Here is an 18,906-nt window from a genome sequence, read left to right as displayed (position 1 = left end):
AGCGAAGCTTATGAAATATGGACTTCCAGTGCAGCATCATCAAGTCTTGTTTCCACATATCCCATATCACATAACTCAGCATGTTACGGTATTTGCTCCGTCCATCATATATATATATATATATATATATATATATATATATATATATATATATATATATATATATATATATATATATATATATATATATATATATATATATATATATATATATATATATATATATATATATATATATATATATATATATATATATATATATATATATATATATATATATATATATATATATATATATATATATATATATATATATATATATATATATATATATATATATATCCAAACTACACAGAAACTCAATACCGACCGATGCAGAAAATATATCCCAGAGACTTACCTTGTCAACATGTTGGCTCTATTGACGGCAATTTCCGCTTCAACCCGAAAGCGATCCTGTGCATAGCGATCCACGACGCCTTCCCCAAGATTGAGAGCAGTTCCCGCCGTGCAGTTAGCTCCCAACAAGTGTTGACTTTCAACAATCTGCAGAAACTGCGTCACCACATCGCGTCCTTTCATTAAATTCCGCCTGTTATTCCGACTGGTTTCGTCCAGCTCGCTCAAGTCTATATCCTCCATGCGGAAAATTTCATCCGTTTCCGTTCCGCCATAGTTATCCCCGCCATCCTCCGAGTCCTTAGCATCCGACACCCACATGGGGGGACTATCCGGGGGCTGGTCGCTGTTAAGAATCATTGTGGACGAAATGTCCGCATCGTTCGCTTCGAAACTCATTGTCGGCGTATCGTTCAGGATATTTATCACTTCGTCACTTTCTCCTGCCCCTTCATCGTTCTGGAAAGTCATCGGAGAATTCAATTCGAGCGTTTGTTTTCGCAGGTCATAAATTGATTTTCGCCCAATATTGTTTCCACTATTCGTTTCGCTTCCAACTGGTTGAGCCTTTTCCTCGTTTGCAACTAAAGTGACTCCAGGCGAAGCGGAATTATCCAATGGAAAATCATTTGGATAGTCGTTTGTATCCTGTGTTTCCGCAGTCACACTGGATATCTGCTTCCTGCCTATGCTCACAACGAAAAAGTTTTCGGCCTTACTTATTTCGACATTTTTTCGTTGTTCGTTTTCAATATATGCCATTGATTTCAATTTACTGCTGGTACTTTTACTCTGAACTTCGAAAGTAGCATCGCCCATCGGAGAAGATGATGACATCTGTGGATAACCATTTCGGGTGCCTTTCGAATGTATCACATCGTTTATCCTTTTATCTCCGTCCAAAAAAACTTCATCGTCATTTTCGTTTGTTGAGAAGGCGTCGATATTTGCTGAGGGATTCTTTCCACCCTCGATCTTCCTCTTTTGTTCAATCCCATGGAAGGGCTTCAGCTCAATCTTTATTTGGTCTAAGTTTTTGTGAGATTTAAGATATTCCAACCCTTTATCGACTGTCTTTCTGATGTTTTCCATTATATCTTTCTTAATAAGCTTCCTCTTTTGTTGTACCTTTTTATTCATCGTTGCTGAAGGTGTCACTTGTGCTGAAGATTGGATTGATTCCATAAATAATGGATTGTTTAAAGTTCGATTATTTTTCCAATTATTGATGGAAATCCCCGACCTTCGTTTACTATTTTCAACCTCAACGGAGATACTATCGAAATCACTAATATCAATCATCCGATCCAGTTGTTCAGATTCGTTAAATTCAATTGTGAGAGTGTTAGAGCTGTTACCATTGCCAGTAAATTGATCGTCCATCTTTCCCACTCCCGCCGTGCTTTGAATTTTTATTCCGCCATTGAAATTGCCGCCACCCACGGAGCTCGTTTCATTTGAGTCGTCCATTGTGTCGTAATCCAAAAGCGTAAAATTATCGAAAACTTGCAGACCCCAGCGGATGTGATCCTTCTCGCTCGAATGGCGCACCCGTGACCGGCCATGACGAATAATAAGGTACTCCGAAGTAGAACTCCAACAATTGGTCACAAAGCAGGACAAACATACGAGCAGGTGGTAATGGCATAACATGTTTTCCCCCTCCAAACACTCCCACGTGCTTTCACTGTCGTTCTGTCTCTCAGCTTAAACTTTCGCCCTGACTGCTGACTGCTTGCCCAGATGGGCAGCTTCAGTTTTCCGGCAGGAGAACCACAATCCTCAATCCCGCCACCTAACGGCTCCTCACAGCCACCCTATCAGCAAGCGCTTCCGTCCATGCAATTGCATCGTTAACTCTTCAATTTGTCCTAACATCCGTCTGCTTTCGACACAGCGTTTCTTATTTCTACCGCGGATAAACATCAGTAAATTGTACATCTCAAGCGTTGCCCTCTCCCCCCTCTCGTAGCCTTCTCAGCACTCGTCTGTGTTTAATTGCCCAACAACAATAAATCCGAGGATCGAGGAGCTTTATTCATCTCGAGGCAGGTTCTCGCATTCAATGGTTATCCTCGGAATATGATCCATAATATTGACGTTCGACTCATCGCACCGAAAAAAAAGGAATGATGTGCGAGTGTATGCCCCACTAGGCAACAACCGGCTCAGTGCCGATAATCCAGCTGGAATTATTGATGATTGATGATTTCCTTGCCTATGTATTGATTTGTGGTGTATTGAGCGTGGGTGGTTTAACTTTATAAAGCGGGATTAGTTGCCAAGAATAGAATATTCGAATGAGAGCACTGGCTTGTTAGCATGATTTACGCTCATGCCTTTTGAAATCAGTTTAGTTGCTGGGATTCTGGAATCTGAAATTGGGAATAGAGAAAAAAACCATCAGTATACGGCTCAAGCCACCGTTTGGATGTGTATAAATTGCAGAAGGGAAATTTGAATCGTAATCTGTCATTCATTGTATTGTTCGCTTTATTTGGGTTCCAATGTGCCATTGCCAGATTGATCAAATGAATGTGTTGACATATCATGTTGCTGAAAATACATTTTTGTGCATGGGCAAACACTTCAACGCGCTAGAGTGCATTACTCAACATTAGAAAAGACGGAATGTTATTGATATATTCTGATAGATATACACTGCTTGTAACCAATAAAAGAACAAGCAAGTTTTAGCAACTTCGTATTTCTGGTTAGTATTCAACTAAAAATATGTATACTGAAAATTCAAGAAAGAGTATCATTTGTCAAATCATAACTGTTTCACATTTATATTTATTTATATTGCCATACAAATTGAACACAAATTTCTGCATTACTCGAGAATAAATCAACTGTCACTCCTCCCCCCTCTCTTAGAGTGAGTTGTCATACAAAAGAAAAAAAATTCTGCATAACTCAAAAATTAATCAATCAAATGGAGCCAAATTTGGCATGTGAATATTTTAGGGGGCACGAAACGTTTCTACGGTGAATGGACATTCCTCCCCCCTCTCTAAGGGGAGAAGAGGGGAGGGGTCTGTCTTTATTCTATAATATTTTCTGTATCAAACATTTATTCCATGTAACGGAGAAACATGTTGTTTTCAAGTGGTTGAAAGATCTTGAACGAGAATTGTGTCTGAAAATAATCTGATATTATAATGATGAGTTTTGGTAGAAGTACTAGGATTTTTTTTAATAAAAGGTAAATTCAACGGGGTCAATTAGAAGATCAATCAATGAACAGTTCTGCGATTGGACTCATGAACTTGCGCTTAGTAAGAAACATGAATGTTTGAAGGTATTGATAGCAAAAAGCAAATTTTGGGCGGGACGAAGTTTGCCGGGTCAGCTAGTATATGTATAAAAAATCTGCACATTTTGAACACAACAAATATAGAAAAAATAATAATAGGAGTCAATTGTGGTCAGACCACAAAAAAAAGCAACATAAAACTGATCGGGAATTGGGCCCTTGTACATTGTTATCGTCGTTGTCAGTGGTTCATCCTATTCAGTTCTGTGAGTCTGTGTTTGAGTGCGGACGCAGTAGAGCCAAAATCGAAGTGAGCAAAGACTTAATTGAAATTTGCCGACATCATTTGAGGTACTGTGTGTGTGGCACTATAAGCAATAATAACAACCTTGGCGATATGCCTCACAATAACATCCCACCTTATATGCATACACTTGATGCACACACACGCACGGTACGAGTCGTACAGCATCGCCCCATGGACATTACCAACAGTGATTCGGTCAATCAGAGCGCGTTGGGTGATTCCTCGGTAATGGATGTCACACACAGTGGAATCCTCCACTTAATCTATAAAATAAAACAAACCTGTTGCTTGAAACAGTATTTTACCTACCAAAAGAGATCGATCAGTATGTATTTTTAAGTACAATTCTGCCGTTTTACGCATAGTTGTCCCATGTTCCAAAATCAGCAACTGAGAAAAACGCAATCAAAGTTTCTCGCAAATTTATCTACCAAAAGCTTTAAGCATTAGCAATACTTATAATTTTTTATAAGGACTATCCTATTGTTTAATGAAATGTGATGAGATTCCCTCACTGAATCAATCAAGCTTGATTACGGGTTTAAAAATTCATGGTGGTACTGTTATGCCTAGAATATCAACATGGAACAATTGAACTTGATGTCGTTTTTGATATACTGAGAACAAACAATATTTTTTTGTGTTTTTCCGAAAGATTATGCATAGAAACACCGTTTTATGAAGAAATGAGTGATCTGCAACACCTTCGCAGAATATAAATCTCATTGTTATTAGGCATTCGCTAACAAGGTGTACACGTGTTCTGTTAAACTTTTTATTATTTGTTTGAGAATTAGTTCATTCTTCCAAATCAGAAATGAGTGCCTTAGCCCTACTGAAAGTTTGACATGAAATTCTTGTACTTGAACCGATTTATTCGATATGGATCTACAAAAAATACATGGTGGGACAGTTATGAATAGAATATCAACATGGGGCAATTGAGCTTGATGTTGTTTTCTTTAAAAGCTGGGAACAAACTATATGTTTTTTGTGTTTTTCGGTAAGATTATGCATAAAAACAACGTTTTATGAAGAAAAGTGAAAATTGTCAAAAAGTAACATGGGACATGCGTAGTACGGCAGAATTCTGGATTTAAAAAAAAATGTTCCAACGACAAACGGGTTAGCGTGATTCTGAAAAAGTGTATTTGCAGTCAATGAAAAACCATGGTTAGATTTGAAATCGATCATGAAAAGTTTAGTAATTACAATGTTTTACTCAGTGGCGTTTGGTCCACTCTGTCTGAAGATATAATAAAATATTCGATCAACTTTTCAATAACTATGAATTGTCTAAAAACCATACACATCATGTTACTGTTACTAAGTTACTATTCCGTGTTCATTGAAGGACAAAGGGAATAATCTTCTGGTGCGGAGAAATACAATACTTCTCGCGTATCTATTGAAAAGGTCCTATGTAACAAATGTAAACAAATCGAGTTAATGGATGCACGCTATTAGTCTTCAATTATTGAATGCATTACAAAAACAATCGTTCACGTATCTATTTTTTCATCTTTTTATCGCCGATACAAAAAAATATCCAATATACAGATTCGGATTTTAAGCACCCGGCTGTTACTTCGGACGCCACATTCCGCCGATGCCCGAAACGTCCGAAGTAACAAAGCAGTCTAAACAACACGAAGTCGTACTTCGGTCGTTTTAAGGTTTTGTTTCTTACAGTAGTTGTTATCGATTTCAGTTCAATTCAACGTGTGATAACAATAATAATCTGTCTTTAGAACGAAATGCTGATTTTTGGATTGTTGTTTAGTAGTTAGTTTCAAATTCTTATCGTACAACGTAATATGTCCAATGTGCAAACGCGGACAGTCGAAATGACCAATGTAACATTTTTCACTCATTGGCTTCAACTTTAAACTCAAATTACGGAACAACAGCTACGATTGGTTTTGGAGAGTTATTCTTGATCGCTAGTGGTGAGAGGAGCGATAAAGATCGATAACTTTTAAGACAATACGCGGAATAATGTTCGGGTCTTTAACTTCGTTTTTCTCGAGTTGACGAAAATGTTACATTGGACCTTTTCAAAAGTTACGCGAGACTTCATTTGAAATCCCTTCCATTTTCTGGTTGTCAGAAAAACGTGGCTTCTCTCTAGTCGCTATGTCGCTACCTCTCTAGTCGCTATGATTGTATGCATTTGGTTCACGTTGGTTGCTCTGACACTGACACTATTTTTGCTGATCAGTCAGAATAAATTTATGCCATAAACCTGGCTGTTTGCAAAATAAGTTTGATCAGATAAAAATAGAATGTATGTTAAGGAATTCTTGATTGTTTGCTATTACACTGAGTTTCATAACTATTGAACCACTCCAGTTCCCAGAGATATATAAGAAGTCGGTTGGATTGAAGTATATAGTAGGGGAAACGAAGGCAGTTTCGGACAACGCTTGTAAAAATTGAGTAGTACAATTTTCAACCAAATTAAAAATATAAGTAAATTAACAGCCCTTCCACCAACAGCTGTCAAATGGTTTGACATCTCCTGGTCGTTTATTACTTACGAAAACAACACAGTGCCCTTTTTCATACATGTTTTGAAACTTTTGAGCTTGAACTTGTAAGTTTTTTCCTAATTCCTTTGTGAAAGATTCAGAATTAAAGTACACCACCTCAGTTAGTAACTAACATGAAATGAAAAAAATGTGCATTCAACGGGGAAATAAAGGTCTATTTATTAGATAAAATTATAATTTGTCTTCGGATGGTGGTGGGGCACATTCGGACACTGTTTACGCGGTTTTAGGAATTTACGCGGTTTATTTTTACGCGGTTTTTTTTACGCGGATTTTGGAATTTACGCAGTTTTTTTTTAACACGGATTTCGAAACTTACACTTTTTTTCACACAGCACGTATCAACTGCGTAAAAGTTCAATGTACTAATTGATGTGACTTTTCACGAAATAACTCTGTATTGTATCACTGATTAGTAGCTGAGAAATAAAAGGAGATGCAGATATCATGATTGTAGCATGCAAAAAAAACAGTTAATCAATTGTTAGAATAGGGGGTCTCCGTAGCCACATTGGTTGCGCGTTCGCGTAGTAAGCGATCGATCGTGAGTTCAAAACTCAGGGCCCTCATTGACCATCTTTGTGTTGTTACAGAATAACTACGTCCACGCAACAATAATCATCAGCGATGGAGATCGATCCACGGTCGAAATAAGATCGATTCATCCATACAACTGCTCTGCTCTGCAAGAAACATCGGGCTGCTGTTCTATAAATAACCCAACAATGATCAATCAACTGTCTCCGCTGTCCGGTCTAACTGGATAATGGAAGAACAGAACGAAAACTCTTACGCCTATATGGCAACTGTATGAATGTGTACCATATGCAATGGTATAGAAGGGGATACTCTAACGCCGAAAACATGGGAACTGTGTAATGTGCTAATTATAGATATGATAAACATGTGACATGTACACGATTGAAATTCGGCTCTGTTACAGCTAAACTGTTAATGAGCCTAAAATAAACAAAAGGGATAAAAAAAAATTGTTAGAATATGGGTTGCATTTTAAACTAAAAATTCACTGTTTGTTAGATTTTTATACAGATTTTGAAATTTACCCAGTTTATTTTTACGTGGATTTTGGAATTTGCGCGGTTTTTTTTAACGCGGATTTTGGAATTTACGCGGTTTTTGTTTACGTGGCACGTATCCCCCGCGTAAAAAGCGACTCCAGTGTACTCCATAAAATTTGTGTCTGATTGTTGTTTACTAACAAACATCAATTTAGTCTGATTCTCAGACCTAATGATGGTACGAAACTTTGGAAACAATTAAATATTGCCGAGAAAATTGCAAAATCCATTTCCACCTTATGTCACAAATCGCTTTCAACCGCTGGATGTTTCAGTTATGGACCCTTTCAAGTAAAAGCTCTTAGTTTCCCAGAACTATTGGCTACTCAACCATCCTGGAAAAACTATTTCTATACACGACCTTTCAGGTTTAGTTGCATCGGCTTATAATGCTACTTTCAATCTGAGTAATATCCTCAAATGATTTCACTTACTGGAGCAGAGGTAGCAACTGACTCATCGGGTAATACAACAATGCTGCAAAACATTGCGTCTACAGCACAGATAGATTTTACTTTGGCAACTTTGTCCCCGGAAAATGTTGAACCTTTTCCAAAAACTTCATCGCGGAAAACCACCACTCGAAAACGGAAGAAAGTAAAATCACGAATTTTTACTGACTCTCATAGCAAGCAGTTTGCTTTCAGACAAATACTGATAAACAGGAAAATGCAGAATATGCTGTAAATAAGATGAAATGGAAGTAATTGTTCATAAACATAAAATTTTAATTTTTTTTTCGTTGTCCGAAAGTGCCGCTGGACTTGCCATTTTCAAAAATTCAAATAAACCATTCGTAATCGCATCAATGCACACCTCTAACACGCTCATATGATACATTGATGTCCAGATGACAACTAGGATGAATTCAGGATTTTTTTTAAGTTTACAAAAATATTAAAAATCAAAAAAAAAAGTGTTCGTTGTGTCCCCTCACCCCTATAGAATACAATAACTTTCTTGATTGGTCATTTGAACTTTATTGTTGTGGTCAGGCGCAAAACATTCAAAAAACTAAAATTCCAATGTTTCATAACTATACAACCAGATGGAAAAACTTTCACTCCTCTACAAAATTAACTTCAATTTTACATGAATTACAATAAGTTTCTAATTCATAGGTCATCTTTAAATCTCAATATGTTCAAATAACCCATTCGGGGTGGTTCTGACCAAGTTGTGCCATGTTGTAATGTGTATCTCGTTCTACACAGAGGATACTGCTCCTTTAAGCCCTTTTTTTCAATTCAACGGTTTTTATTTCAATTTTAAACATCAGATACATTGTACAATTTGTTTACGTTTTACAATTTTTTTTTCTTCTTTTCTTTATATGGCTACTTAATTCTACATGTTACAGGATGCGGTTTCCTAAATTCCTTCTTTTATCGTATAACAGTTTCTGAAAATTTGCCACATTCCCTTCAGAAAAATTTCTGATGTTGTATTCGACAGCTACTGTTACTAACCACAAACAGGTTTTACTCTGGAAACTCTTAGAATGTATATCTTTTGTTATTATTTCTCCAGGATCCAAATATTAAGTTTTAATCTGTTTTTAATTCTTAACGCAACCCATTCCCAAATACTTCTACTTCCGTTGCACATTTGCATTCGATGTTTAACCGAATCTATCAGACCACATGTTGCACATCAATTCCTCTAATATTGTGTTTGAACATTTTCTCTTTGGTTGGAACAATGTCATTAAACATTAAAAATAGAGCTTCTTTGGTATTCGAATCGACATATGATTTGTTCAAATTTCCCCACATCATCTCCCATGGATTGTTTGAGAATTTTGTTTGAATATTCGGGACAGTATTTTTACTGCTACGAAGAAAGGAATATATCGATTTAGTTGATATTATCCCATCCTGCTCGGCCACTTCAAGAGAATTTGCAACCCATTCTAGTGCATTTCTTGTCATTGTTCGGTTCTTTTGAGCTAACATGAAATTATCTTTTCCTCTGTTTTGATGCGAAAGAATGTTTCTTATAAATAGTGCCTTTGTTTTGCTTTCTACATCTACCAAGGACAGACCACCTCGAGCAATATCTAAATATAGTTGATTCATTTGTACCTTATATAACCCCAGACCTTTGAAGATGAATTTACGGCAAATTATTTTAATTTCCCCAATGTGACAGTTATTTGGAGGATAGATTTACGACAAATACCACAATTTTGAAAGAATCAGATTATTCAATATCCAAGCTTTCTGAAAAATGTTTAAGTTTCGTTTCTGATGAATCACAATAAGATATTTTATTGTTTGAATAATCGAAGAGTGGTTATGATCGACAGTATCTTTGAAACTATCATGTATGTCTATTCCTAGAATTTTCAAAGATAAGACCTCTTTGAGAACATGTGGACCTGAAAAACAGTTGTTTATTCTCATATATGCGGATTTTCTTGTATTCAACTTAATTCTAGCATATATGCTAAAATAGTTGATCAGCTCCAGGATTTTATCGAATTCGTGATTGTTTCGAATAATCGTCTGCATAGGCAATAACCTTGACAAAGTTATTGTCTATGAGCACTCCTTGCACGTTGTCATATAGTATTCGAATCAGGGCTTCAATATAAAGTACCAATAAAGCCATGCTAAGAGGACAACCCTGTCGTACGGATGAGCTAACTGGAATATTGCTGGTCAAAACCCCGTTAAATAAAATTTTTGACGAAGAATATTTGTAAAGATTACGGATACACGTCACAAAAACTTGAGGTTCACCAAATCTTGCGAGTACCAGCCACAAAAAATTATGATCAACTCGATCAAAAGCTTTATCTAAATCTAAGCTAACAAGAAGCATTTTGAACCTTTTTGACTGTTTTGCTTTGATTGTCAGATTTCTAAGTATTTGGTCAGTGATGGTCAGAAAAACTCGTAGCATTGGATTCTATAGTATCAACACAATTAAGAAAATCTTCTGGTGCATATATTCTGTCCAGTCTCGACATGGAATCACCTCTATAAAAGGTGTAAACAGTTTTTTTCATTCTAATCTTTCCAATGTCGACAAGATCAAGCTCATTTATCAATGTTTTTAATCCATAGCATATATTTTTCACCACCCCATTGGAATCACTCTTCAAAATAATGCAATTGAAATCTCCTAAAATTATGTTCGGTTGTTCAGATGAGAGATGTGGTATTATTTCTTCTGAAAATAAAGCATCGCGTTCTTTACGATATTTCGAGCCAGAATGAGCATATATATTAATGAAGTTCAATCCTTCTATTGATACTTCTATTGATTCTCCCACTAGGATGCATCAAAACATTAGAAAATTCAATTTTTTTTCGGATAAGAATTGCTGTTCCATTACATTCATCACTCGAATTGACAATGGAAAGATGGCTAGGCAGGAAAGCAAAGTTCCCAAATGCAACTTCTTGCAAAAAAACAAAATCAATGTCATTGTTCCAAACAAAGTCTTTCAATAAACCACGCTTAACGGCGGACGTAATTGCATTGATATTAATGGTAGCTATTTTCCTTGAAAACATGTCTGTCTAATAAAATAGGAACAGCAAGAAAACTTACTATTTACTTTGTCTTCTTTGCTTCTTGCAGTTCACTATCTTCTCGACGGTGTGACCTTTCGCCAATTTTTTGTTGTCCTGCTTCTTCTCCGTTGTGCTACGGTCGTCGTCGCTGCCCGATTCTACCTTCGCTCGCTTCAGCTTCGTTTGTCGATCCGTTTCGGAAATATTCTTGTTCATGTGTTCGTTCGATTCATCGGAAATTGTATTGACTGCTTTCTCATTGATGACGTTTACGGCTATCTGCGTTGCTGTGATGGGTGTATTACGGGTGGTTGGCGGGGTGGCTGGGATGGACAACGTAGACGCTTGAGATTGTGGTGGTGAGTTTGACCTTGACGATGCTTTGTTATTATCGGTCATTGCACCGCTTCCATTCTTTTGACCTAGCGGAGTCATTGTAAGCGAAAGGGGTTCGCTGTTATCAATGATCGGTTTTCTTCGTGACACTCCAGTGGGTTGATATCCATCAGCTTTCTCACTGTTTTTCGAGATGGCCGCCAGTTTTGGACATTTCGATTTCACATGACCTTCTTCCCTGCAGAAAAAGCATTTGTTTTTCAGCCCGTCGTAGAATATACGGGCTCGAAAATGACCGATGTAAATATGCGCTGGGATTTCTTTCGACACCTCCATGTGGACTCCTCTGATTCCCGTGAAAATGTTAACCTTCATCTCATTGGGGAACTTTTCTCGCACGTGTTGTCGGATTGTCCCATATTGTCCCAGTACGTACTGGATCACACGATCATCAATCTCCGGAGGAAGATTAAAGATTCGCACGTACCTGAAGATCCGCGAAGCCTGGTCAATCAAAACTTGTGCCGTGGTTTTGTCCTCGTACCAGAACACGTAATGTTCTTCCGTTTCCGCCATGAACTCCGTAAATGTATTTTCTTCTACAAATTTAATGTAGAACTGGCCACCATTCTCATCCTTGTAGATGCTGTGGATGCTCGCTGCCGAAATTCGAAGATTATCCATTGAAAATCTCAACACTTCCAAATACGAAGGTGTCTTGCTTCCCGGTCCGAAATTAAGTTTCACCGTGTTCTTTCGCACGCTTTTGCCATTTTCACTCTTCCTTAGTAGAAAGATTCCGCTTAAAAAAATTATCACTATCGCAAAAAAACAATAGCCACCGAAGGCTATTGTTTAAAGTCGAGATCGCACTTTGTTGGGCACACTCTATAAATACGTCTGTATCGCGCGAGCTCACGTCCGCGAATGCTCTTCAAATCACTCATACTGCTTGTTAACTGCATCTTCTATTCGTAAGATCACTTCGCATAAGTTCTTGACAGGGTTTTGATCTGGTAAACAAGCTGATCAGTCCAAAATGTTAAGCCCCTGTTCATTAAACCATGCCATGACCTTCGGGATTATGCCATCCAAGAAGTAACGTTGTGTCAGAAGCGTTTCCAGGATTCTACAATTGAGATGAAATTACTCCGTAACGAAATCACAATTTCAGAAAACGAGCATGTGCCGGGTTGGTGGACAAAAATTGGATGCCTAAAAAGAATTGACGGTTCGCTCGCCTTTTCGGCGCTTCGATGCCTTGTTTGTAACGTTCTCACTATACCTCACTCCTCGGCAACTGTCGAGCGATTTTATTCTGAATATAATCAGAACAAAAATAAGCTTCGAAATCGGCTCAGCAACGATACGATGAACGCCATTTTGAGATCAATAGATCAAATATCGTGGCGGCAGCTCGAAAATTTTAATAAATGAGAGTATGCAATCTAGATTCATAAAAAACTATGTATAACCATCATCAAACATACGAATGACTTGGAAATGTAAATGAAGGATTTGTAGTAGATAAATGAGTATTTTTTTCATGTTAATAAATTATTTGTTTCTCTACAACGAATATTTTCGATGGAATAGATTTTTGGTACAGATTTTTGGGAAAAAAGTACAGATGAGATAGATTTTTGACCCCTCTGGTACCCATGCCTGTACGAAAATAATATAAATCGAATTGCGTACGTTGTACGTTGTTGCGTACGTTGTTTCCTAATTTTGAAAAATTTATGAATTTCCTACTGTTATTTTTTGATAAAATCTTTGTTCTTCTTTACATTTGATCAGTTTACTTTTATGTGATCTTGGAACATTGAAACAAAAGAACTCAGTAATATTTAAATAAATTATTCAAGAATTATTGAAGAAGATGTGTTATGCGTATTATGGAGTATTGTGAAGGTGCATGGTGTTTGAAAAGCTAAGTTCGTGGAGCTTTCTTGGACGCCTATAGAAATTCATAGAACAATCACTGAAGAAAATATCTTTTCGAGATAGTTTATTCAGCGAAACAGCGCAGTTAGCAAAGATGTATTCGTTCGAAGTTGAATGTTGGACATTGCGAGCATTTTGCAGCGGAAAGTGAAGCAGCCAAACAAACTTCAAATGACCAATAATGACACCGATAATCGCTTGTCATCGATTATCCCTTGTACCAATTGATTGATTTAGTTTGGTCGAGTAACGAAGATGTCAAAAAAAAAAGGATCGATCCAACACGGAGCTCAGATACTGAATGAATTACTTTCATTTGCGGGAAAAAACAGTTAGAGCTTATTCAGAGTGTGTTTCTTTCCGATGGTTCATCTGCGGTGACCCATAGTGAAATCATCCGATATCATTAGATTTATGATAAGATCAACGGATCTAATGTAATACCAGGAGTTGTAAATTGTCAACAGTACGTTTATAGGCTGTAAGAAAACATCACGTTTCAATAAAACCCAACAATTCACTCTCGAATCTTTCTTCTTTTATTGTCTACGTGCAAAAAAAAAAGAGTCTAACGTTGATAATTAAATTTTAATGAACACCATGCTAACTCTGTGGAAATTTTCCTGCCAACTCCCGTTGTGTGGCTGTTCCTTCAACGAATGGCGAACTTTCTGCTCATTATGACTTTATATTGCCTCATGATTTATTCGCTTATCTTTGTCCAACATTACGTTAGGTATATAACAGCTGCACAATTCCACCCACCACAAGAGTCTTTACCTCAAGGGCTTCTCTCTTGTCTTCCGTATTTTGGTTCGTGTTGGTGAGTGTTAACAGATGCACTGGTGAAAAAAATGCACTAGATTTACTAGCGCGCGAGCACTTCCGTATACAAGCCACAGCGCTGCTGCACTGCTGGCAAACCTTAGAAAATTTTAATCAAAATTTAATTTGTAAAGTTGTACCAACACTTTCAACCGTGTCTGTTTTGTTCTGTTCTGCTGTGCTCTGCGTTAGAAGAAAGGAAAAATAATTCCGTAACTTTTGATTATATCCTCACTGAGTTACGGCTGTCTCGATGCGTTTGTTTGACATCCTAAGCGAGAAATCATGTTTCTGCTTTTATTTGCGCTGATGTCTGTTCCCGACGTCATTTTATTAGCACAATCCCGTCAGTCTGGACATTCATGGCTAAATTCAGCTTTTGAATATGAAACAAAAATAACGATAACAAGAATGAAATATGAAAACCAACGACGGCTTTAAACATCTTCGGAGCGCAATTTATAAATAGAATAATTTTTATGCGACTTTGAAACCATGCGCGCAATAATGCAACAAAAGGCAAGCGCGGAACGTAGAACGTGGCCGCAGTTGAACCACTTCTTCTGGGAAATCTGTAACAATCTATGTTGCAAAATGACAATCCTCATAAGTCACAAGTTAAATGACATGTAAGCTGAATTGCTGTCAGAATACATAACTTTATTCTTTGTGCCATAAAATGGAAAACACTTGCAGAAGCAGTTTGTTCATAAAGTGAACCGTGGAAGCTTTAGGGGAATGAAATGTTAATAACATCCATATTTAACCCCTATACCTAACGGAGCATTATAAGTTTCAACTTTAATACTTGAAATAGAATAAACCCAACTTTGGAAAACTTTCGTCTTGTCCAAAATTAATCCCCTATAGGCCCCATTCACCGACCGCTCTTTGAATCAAACAGGCGAACGATTATACCTCCTATCGAAAACTTTTATCTGGTATTGTATCTGCGTATTTATATCGAACGACATTTTGTAAGAGCTAATTTTATTAAGATACCCGTAAATAGTATGATATTCGAAGCCAGAGAGTCCGTGGTTCTATTCCAAGGTGTGATCGGTAGGTAAAATGTAGAGCATTTCTCTCAATGCTGAGCGTGTAGGATGACGGAAACTCATGCTTCGGATAACTTTGAAGGTTTCAATGTGTCAAATAAATCTCTCCGTAAAGACAGTTCGATCAGTTTCATATTCCATGAGAATGGCGTTTGAACGCCACCGTTTGCCCGGTTGTCGGTAGTGCCGATAACATTAATCCACAAATATTTATATAGAATCGAAAAAGCTTGGCTCGCCCACAAATCCAACGTTCAGACATTTTTTCCGTATGCATAACAATAACCAGTAGAGTGTTTCAACAAATCATCTAGGAAAATAAAATAAGAGAGAAACTGATCCCCATATCTTCTCACATGGTCAAATACATGTGTGTGCAGTGTCCTGTGTAAAATTTCATTGATCTTTCAATCCATGACGAAAAAAGGGTTCCTTAGCTGAAAACAGTGGGTGGGTGATTGCGTGTGTGTTCCGTTCAAGGGTGGCGAACTAGAAACAAGAACTTTGTGGGATGACAACAAACACCAACCCAGCCTACGGCTCAATCATGCCACGCATTCCCTGGCCACCGAAATGGAACAGCAGAGCCATCGTGTGAGTGGTTACGCTACCACCGACGATGTGTGGATACAAATCCGTATAAAATTAAATTTCGCCCGAACTGTGCAAACTTTTACGGTTTAACGTTTCAATAAGAGACTCGGTGTTTTTTAGGAATATCATGTGCTCTCTGCACTCGACATGCAACTAGGGAATCAAATGTTTGTCCTATACGCGTTGGAATTCCTCTAGACGAGAGCGAGAAGTATTACTACCAACATTACCCACAACACTGCGGAAGAAGGAAGGGGAAAAGAACGAGGAATTCCGGAGAAACCTTTCCCAACTCAAAATCTGGCATACTTCTGTAGGCTCAACTTGAACCATTTGACTTTTCAATTATTCCCTTAGATCCCTTGTTGAAATCTTTGCGATTCCGTATGAAATTATGTTTTTCCACCTTTTCTGATACGCACAGATTTGCACAACAAACAAGAATGGCTTTTCACCAGAAGAGGAGGAAGGGCGCTGACAGGGGGCAAGAGGCAAGAAGTCGACCACGGGAACAGGAAGGCATTTTCAGGATCCTTTTGTATGAAGCAATTATCTTCGAGAATGTGATGTTTTCATCCTTCGTAGTATTTCCCGTTGCCGTTGTTTTGATTCTGATGACTGTTTATTTGATGCCATTTTTCGGTGTTTTTCAGTAATCGCACGAATACCAATGAAAATTGGATTTGCGTCCCCTAGAGCGAGATGATTCGGTGTTGTGTGTTATGTGGGTGCTTTATGAATAAACCCATTTCTTATATAACTACAAAATAAAAAGCATCTAATAAAACAGTGGGCGCATGAATACTGTTCTGTTGCTAATAATATTGTGAAAGAAAACAAAATCAAGGTTATTGAGGATATAAACGTTGAGTGGTGCAGCATGTAGATTACCAAATACAGTGACTCAAACTCGTAATCGTATTCCACGATGTAGATCTCTTTTCCCTTCTATTGAAAGTTGAACACAAGCTTTCGGAACATTCTATTTAGATAAAGTTATAGTGTCATATAGGAGTTAAAAGGTTTGCTGTCTGTTTTCAGAATAATGGTTTTTATTTCTCTAAAAATGGCGAATGTATGTGCAAATGTATGAAAATTTACTCAAACTAATATTCTTACGCTGGTTGAAATCTCTACTCGATTCCGAAGGTGTTGGCCAATTTCCGAATTCCATCATTAGTATGGTATCCCTCGTTCATTGAAACTATCTTTAGCTGTCTTTGGCCTTATCTACGAGTTTTTTGTGTTTCGGAAGGAATATTTATCGATTTTTTCATCAAGTGGTTTTTAAAGTAGTTATTTTTAGAAATTTAATGGTTTCTAAATTTCCTACACAGATAACTTGGTTAGTTTTTTTACTGGGATTGATTTCGGAAGACTGCAGAGGAATATCAATAACTTTTGAGTAATTGTAATGTAACCATGGGCCAACTTTATATGTCCTGAGCTCTGGGTCATTGTCTTGGCAAAACTTGTCAAATCCTCGATTTCATCCCATTTTGTTGGCACTTTGATTCATATTTTCTTTCAGGATGTTCAAGTAAACATTATATACAGTCATCGATTTCTTTTCACTGCGTATAATTGAATTCTATATATAATCGAGTCAAAAAAATCCTTTTTTTATTTGTTTTTTATGCGTATATTTTCCGTTTCTGGAATAGAAATAAAGAATTTAATTTTTGATTCATCCCCTTAAAATCAGGAAACACATTTCTCAAATGAAAAAAATTAACTTATCCAGAATCTCTCAGGATGTGATAGACGATCATATTTCATGAAAAAAATCCTTCCACGCATATGTTTGAATTTCAACAATTACAGAGTTATTGATCTTCTTTATTGTTCCGGATCTACTTCAAAAAGTATGTCAAAAAGCATGTAAGACGACTTTGTTGCTTCCATTAAAAGATGAGAAAATTTAGTGTAGTATATAGTTGTGAAAAATCTAAATTAGTGAATTTAAATAACATCATCTCAACAGATAGTTGTTTTGAAGGTATTATTTTTAATTTTAACCCAAAAATTCCAAATAAATTTTATTGTCTCTATCATCAAAATTGAAGCTCTCAAACTGCTTTACGATTTGTTTTTTGACATCCAACTTCTATCTTTTTTTATTTCGCTGCAATTTTTTTCAATAAAAATTTTAAAAAATCAACATATTCATTCCACTGTATTTTTAATAGGCAATTAAATCCCACCTCAACACTGAAATATTACATTTTATCTTGAGATAGTCACATACATATTTTTAATATTTTTTTCAAACTGTACATAATAGAGCCCAAATATATATATATATATATATATATATATATATATATATATATATTCAAATAATGTATAATCGAGTCCGACCTGTACTTAACTTTTTCAACGTAAGACTTCGTCTTTCGGTTATGGTACCAAATCAGAAAACAGGAAATGTTTTTATGAAATACAAATAACAAACACAGCGCAAATATTGCAATTTGAGCTCTGCCCGTTTTCCTTTTATTGAGTATAAACAAGCTATTCGTGATTTCACAGCATTCACGATCAGTCATCCAGCGAGGATTTCCAAATCGCCATTTCATGCGTTATCAAATAGTTAACGGGTTTGGGACCGCACTATTTCAAGCACCAGAAGAATGTTCGTGATGTACACTAACCGAACTAACCATTCTTCATTAGTGTGACTTTTTCATGATGGTCTTGTTCAGCTCTATGGTGAATAATGACTAATATCCATCATGAATACCTCTCACGCATATCAGGAGAAATTATGAAGCTATGGCCAATTGTGTTCGTCAAATGAAATTCAAATTCACTCCAAGTTGTGGTGGAAAGCTTTGTAGATTTGTAGAATTTGCTTTTAACAACCTTGACAGACGCTCGTTAGAGTCTTTTATAGTGATCAAAGTATGGTTAAGCAGCTTAAACGGTGGCCAAACAAGAACAAACGGCCATATATTCAAATTTATTTTTGTCAACAACTGGGCCGTTTGAAGCTAGCGATTGTTCAGAAACGGCCTGAATTGACC

The 18,906-nt window shown here is 36.8% G+C and overlaps 1 protein-coding gene across 1 annotated transcript in view; it reads right to left on the bottom strand.

Annotated features, from left to right (window-relative positions):
• The window catches only part of LOC129768484 (uncharacterized), a 425,523-nt gene that overhangs the window by 217,793 nt on the left and 188,824 nt on the right, over positions 1-18,906 (bottom strand). Inside the window, exon 4 of the mRNA XM_055770172.1 lies at positions 401-2,774. Coding sequence (XP_055626147.1) covers positions 401-2,052 — 1,652 coding nt within the window. The 5' untranslated portion in view covers positions 2,053-2,774. The remainder of the gene's footprint in view (positions 1-400; positions 2,775-18,906) is intronic.

The sequence above is a fragment of the Toxorhynchites rutilus genome, chromosome 2 (genome assembly GCF_029784135.1).
Source record: "Toxorhynchites rutilus septentrionalis strain SRP chromosome 2, ASM2978413v1, whole genome shotgun sequence".
In the NCBI taxonomy this organism is placed as follows: Eukaryota; Metazoa; Arthropoda; class Insecta; order Diptera; family Culicidae; genus Toxorhynchites; species Toxorhynchites rutilus.
This window is presented reverse-complemented; position numbering and strand designations above follow the sequence as displayed.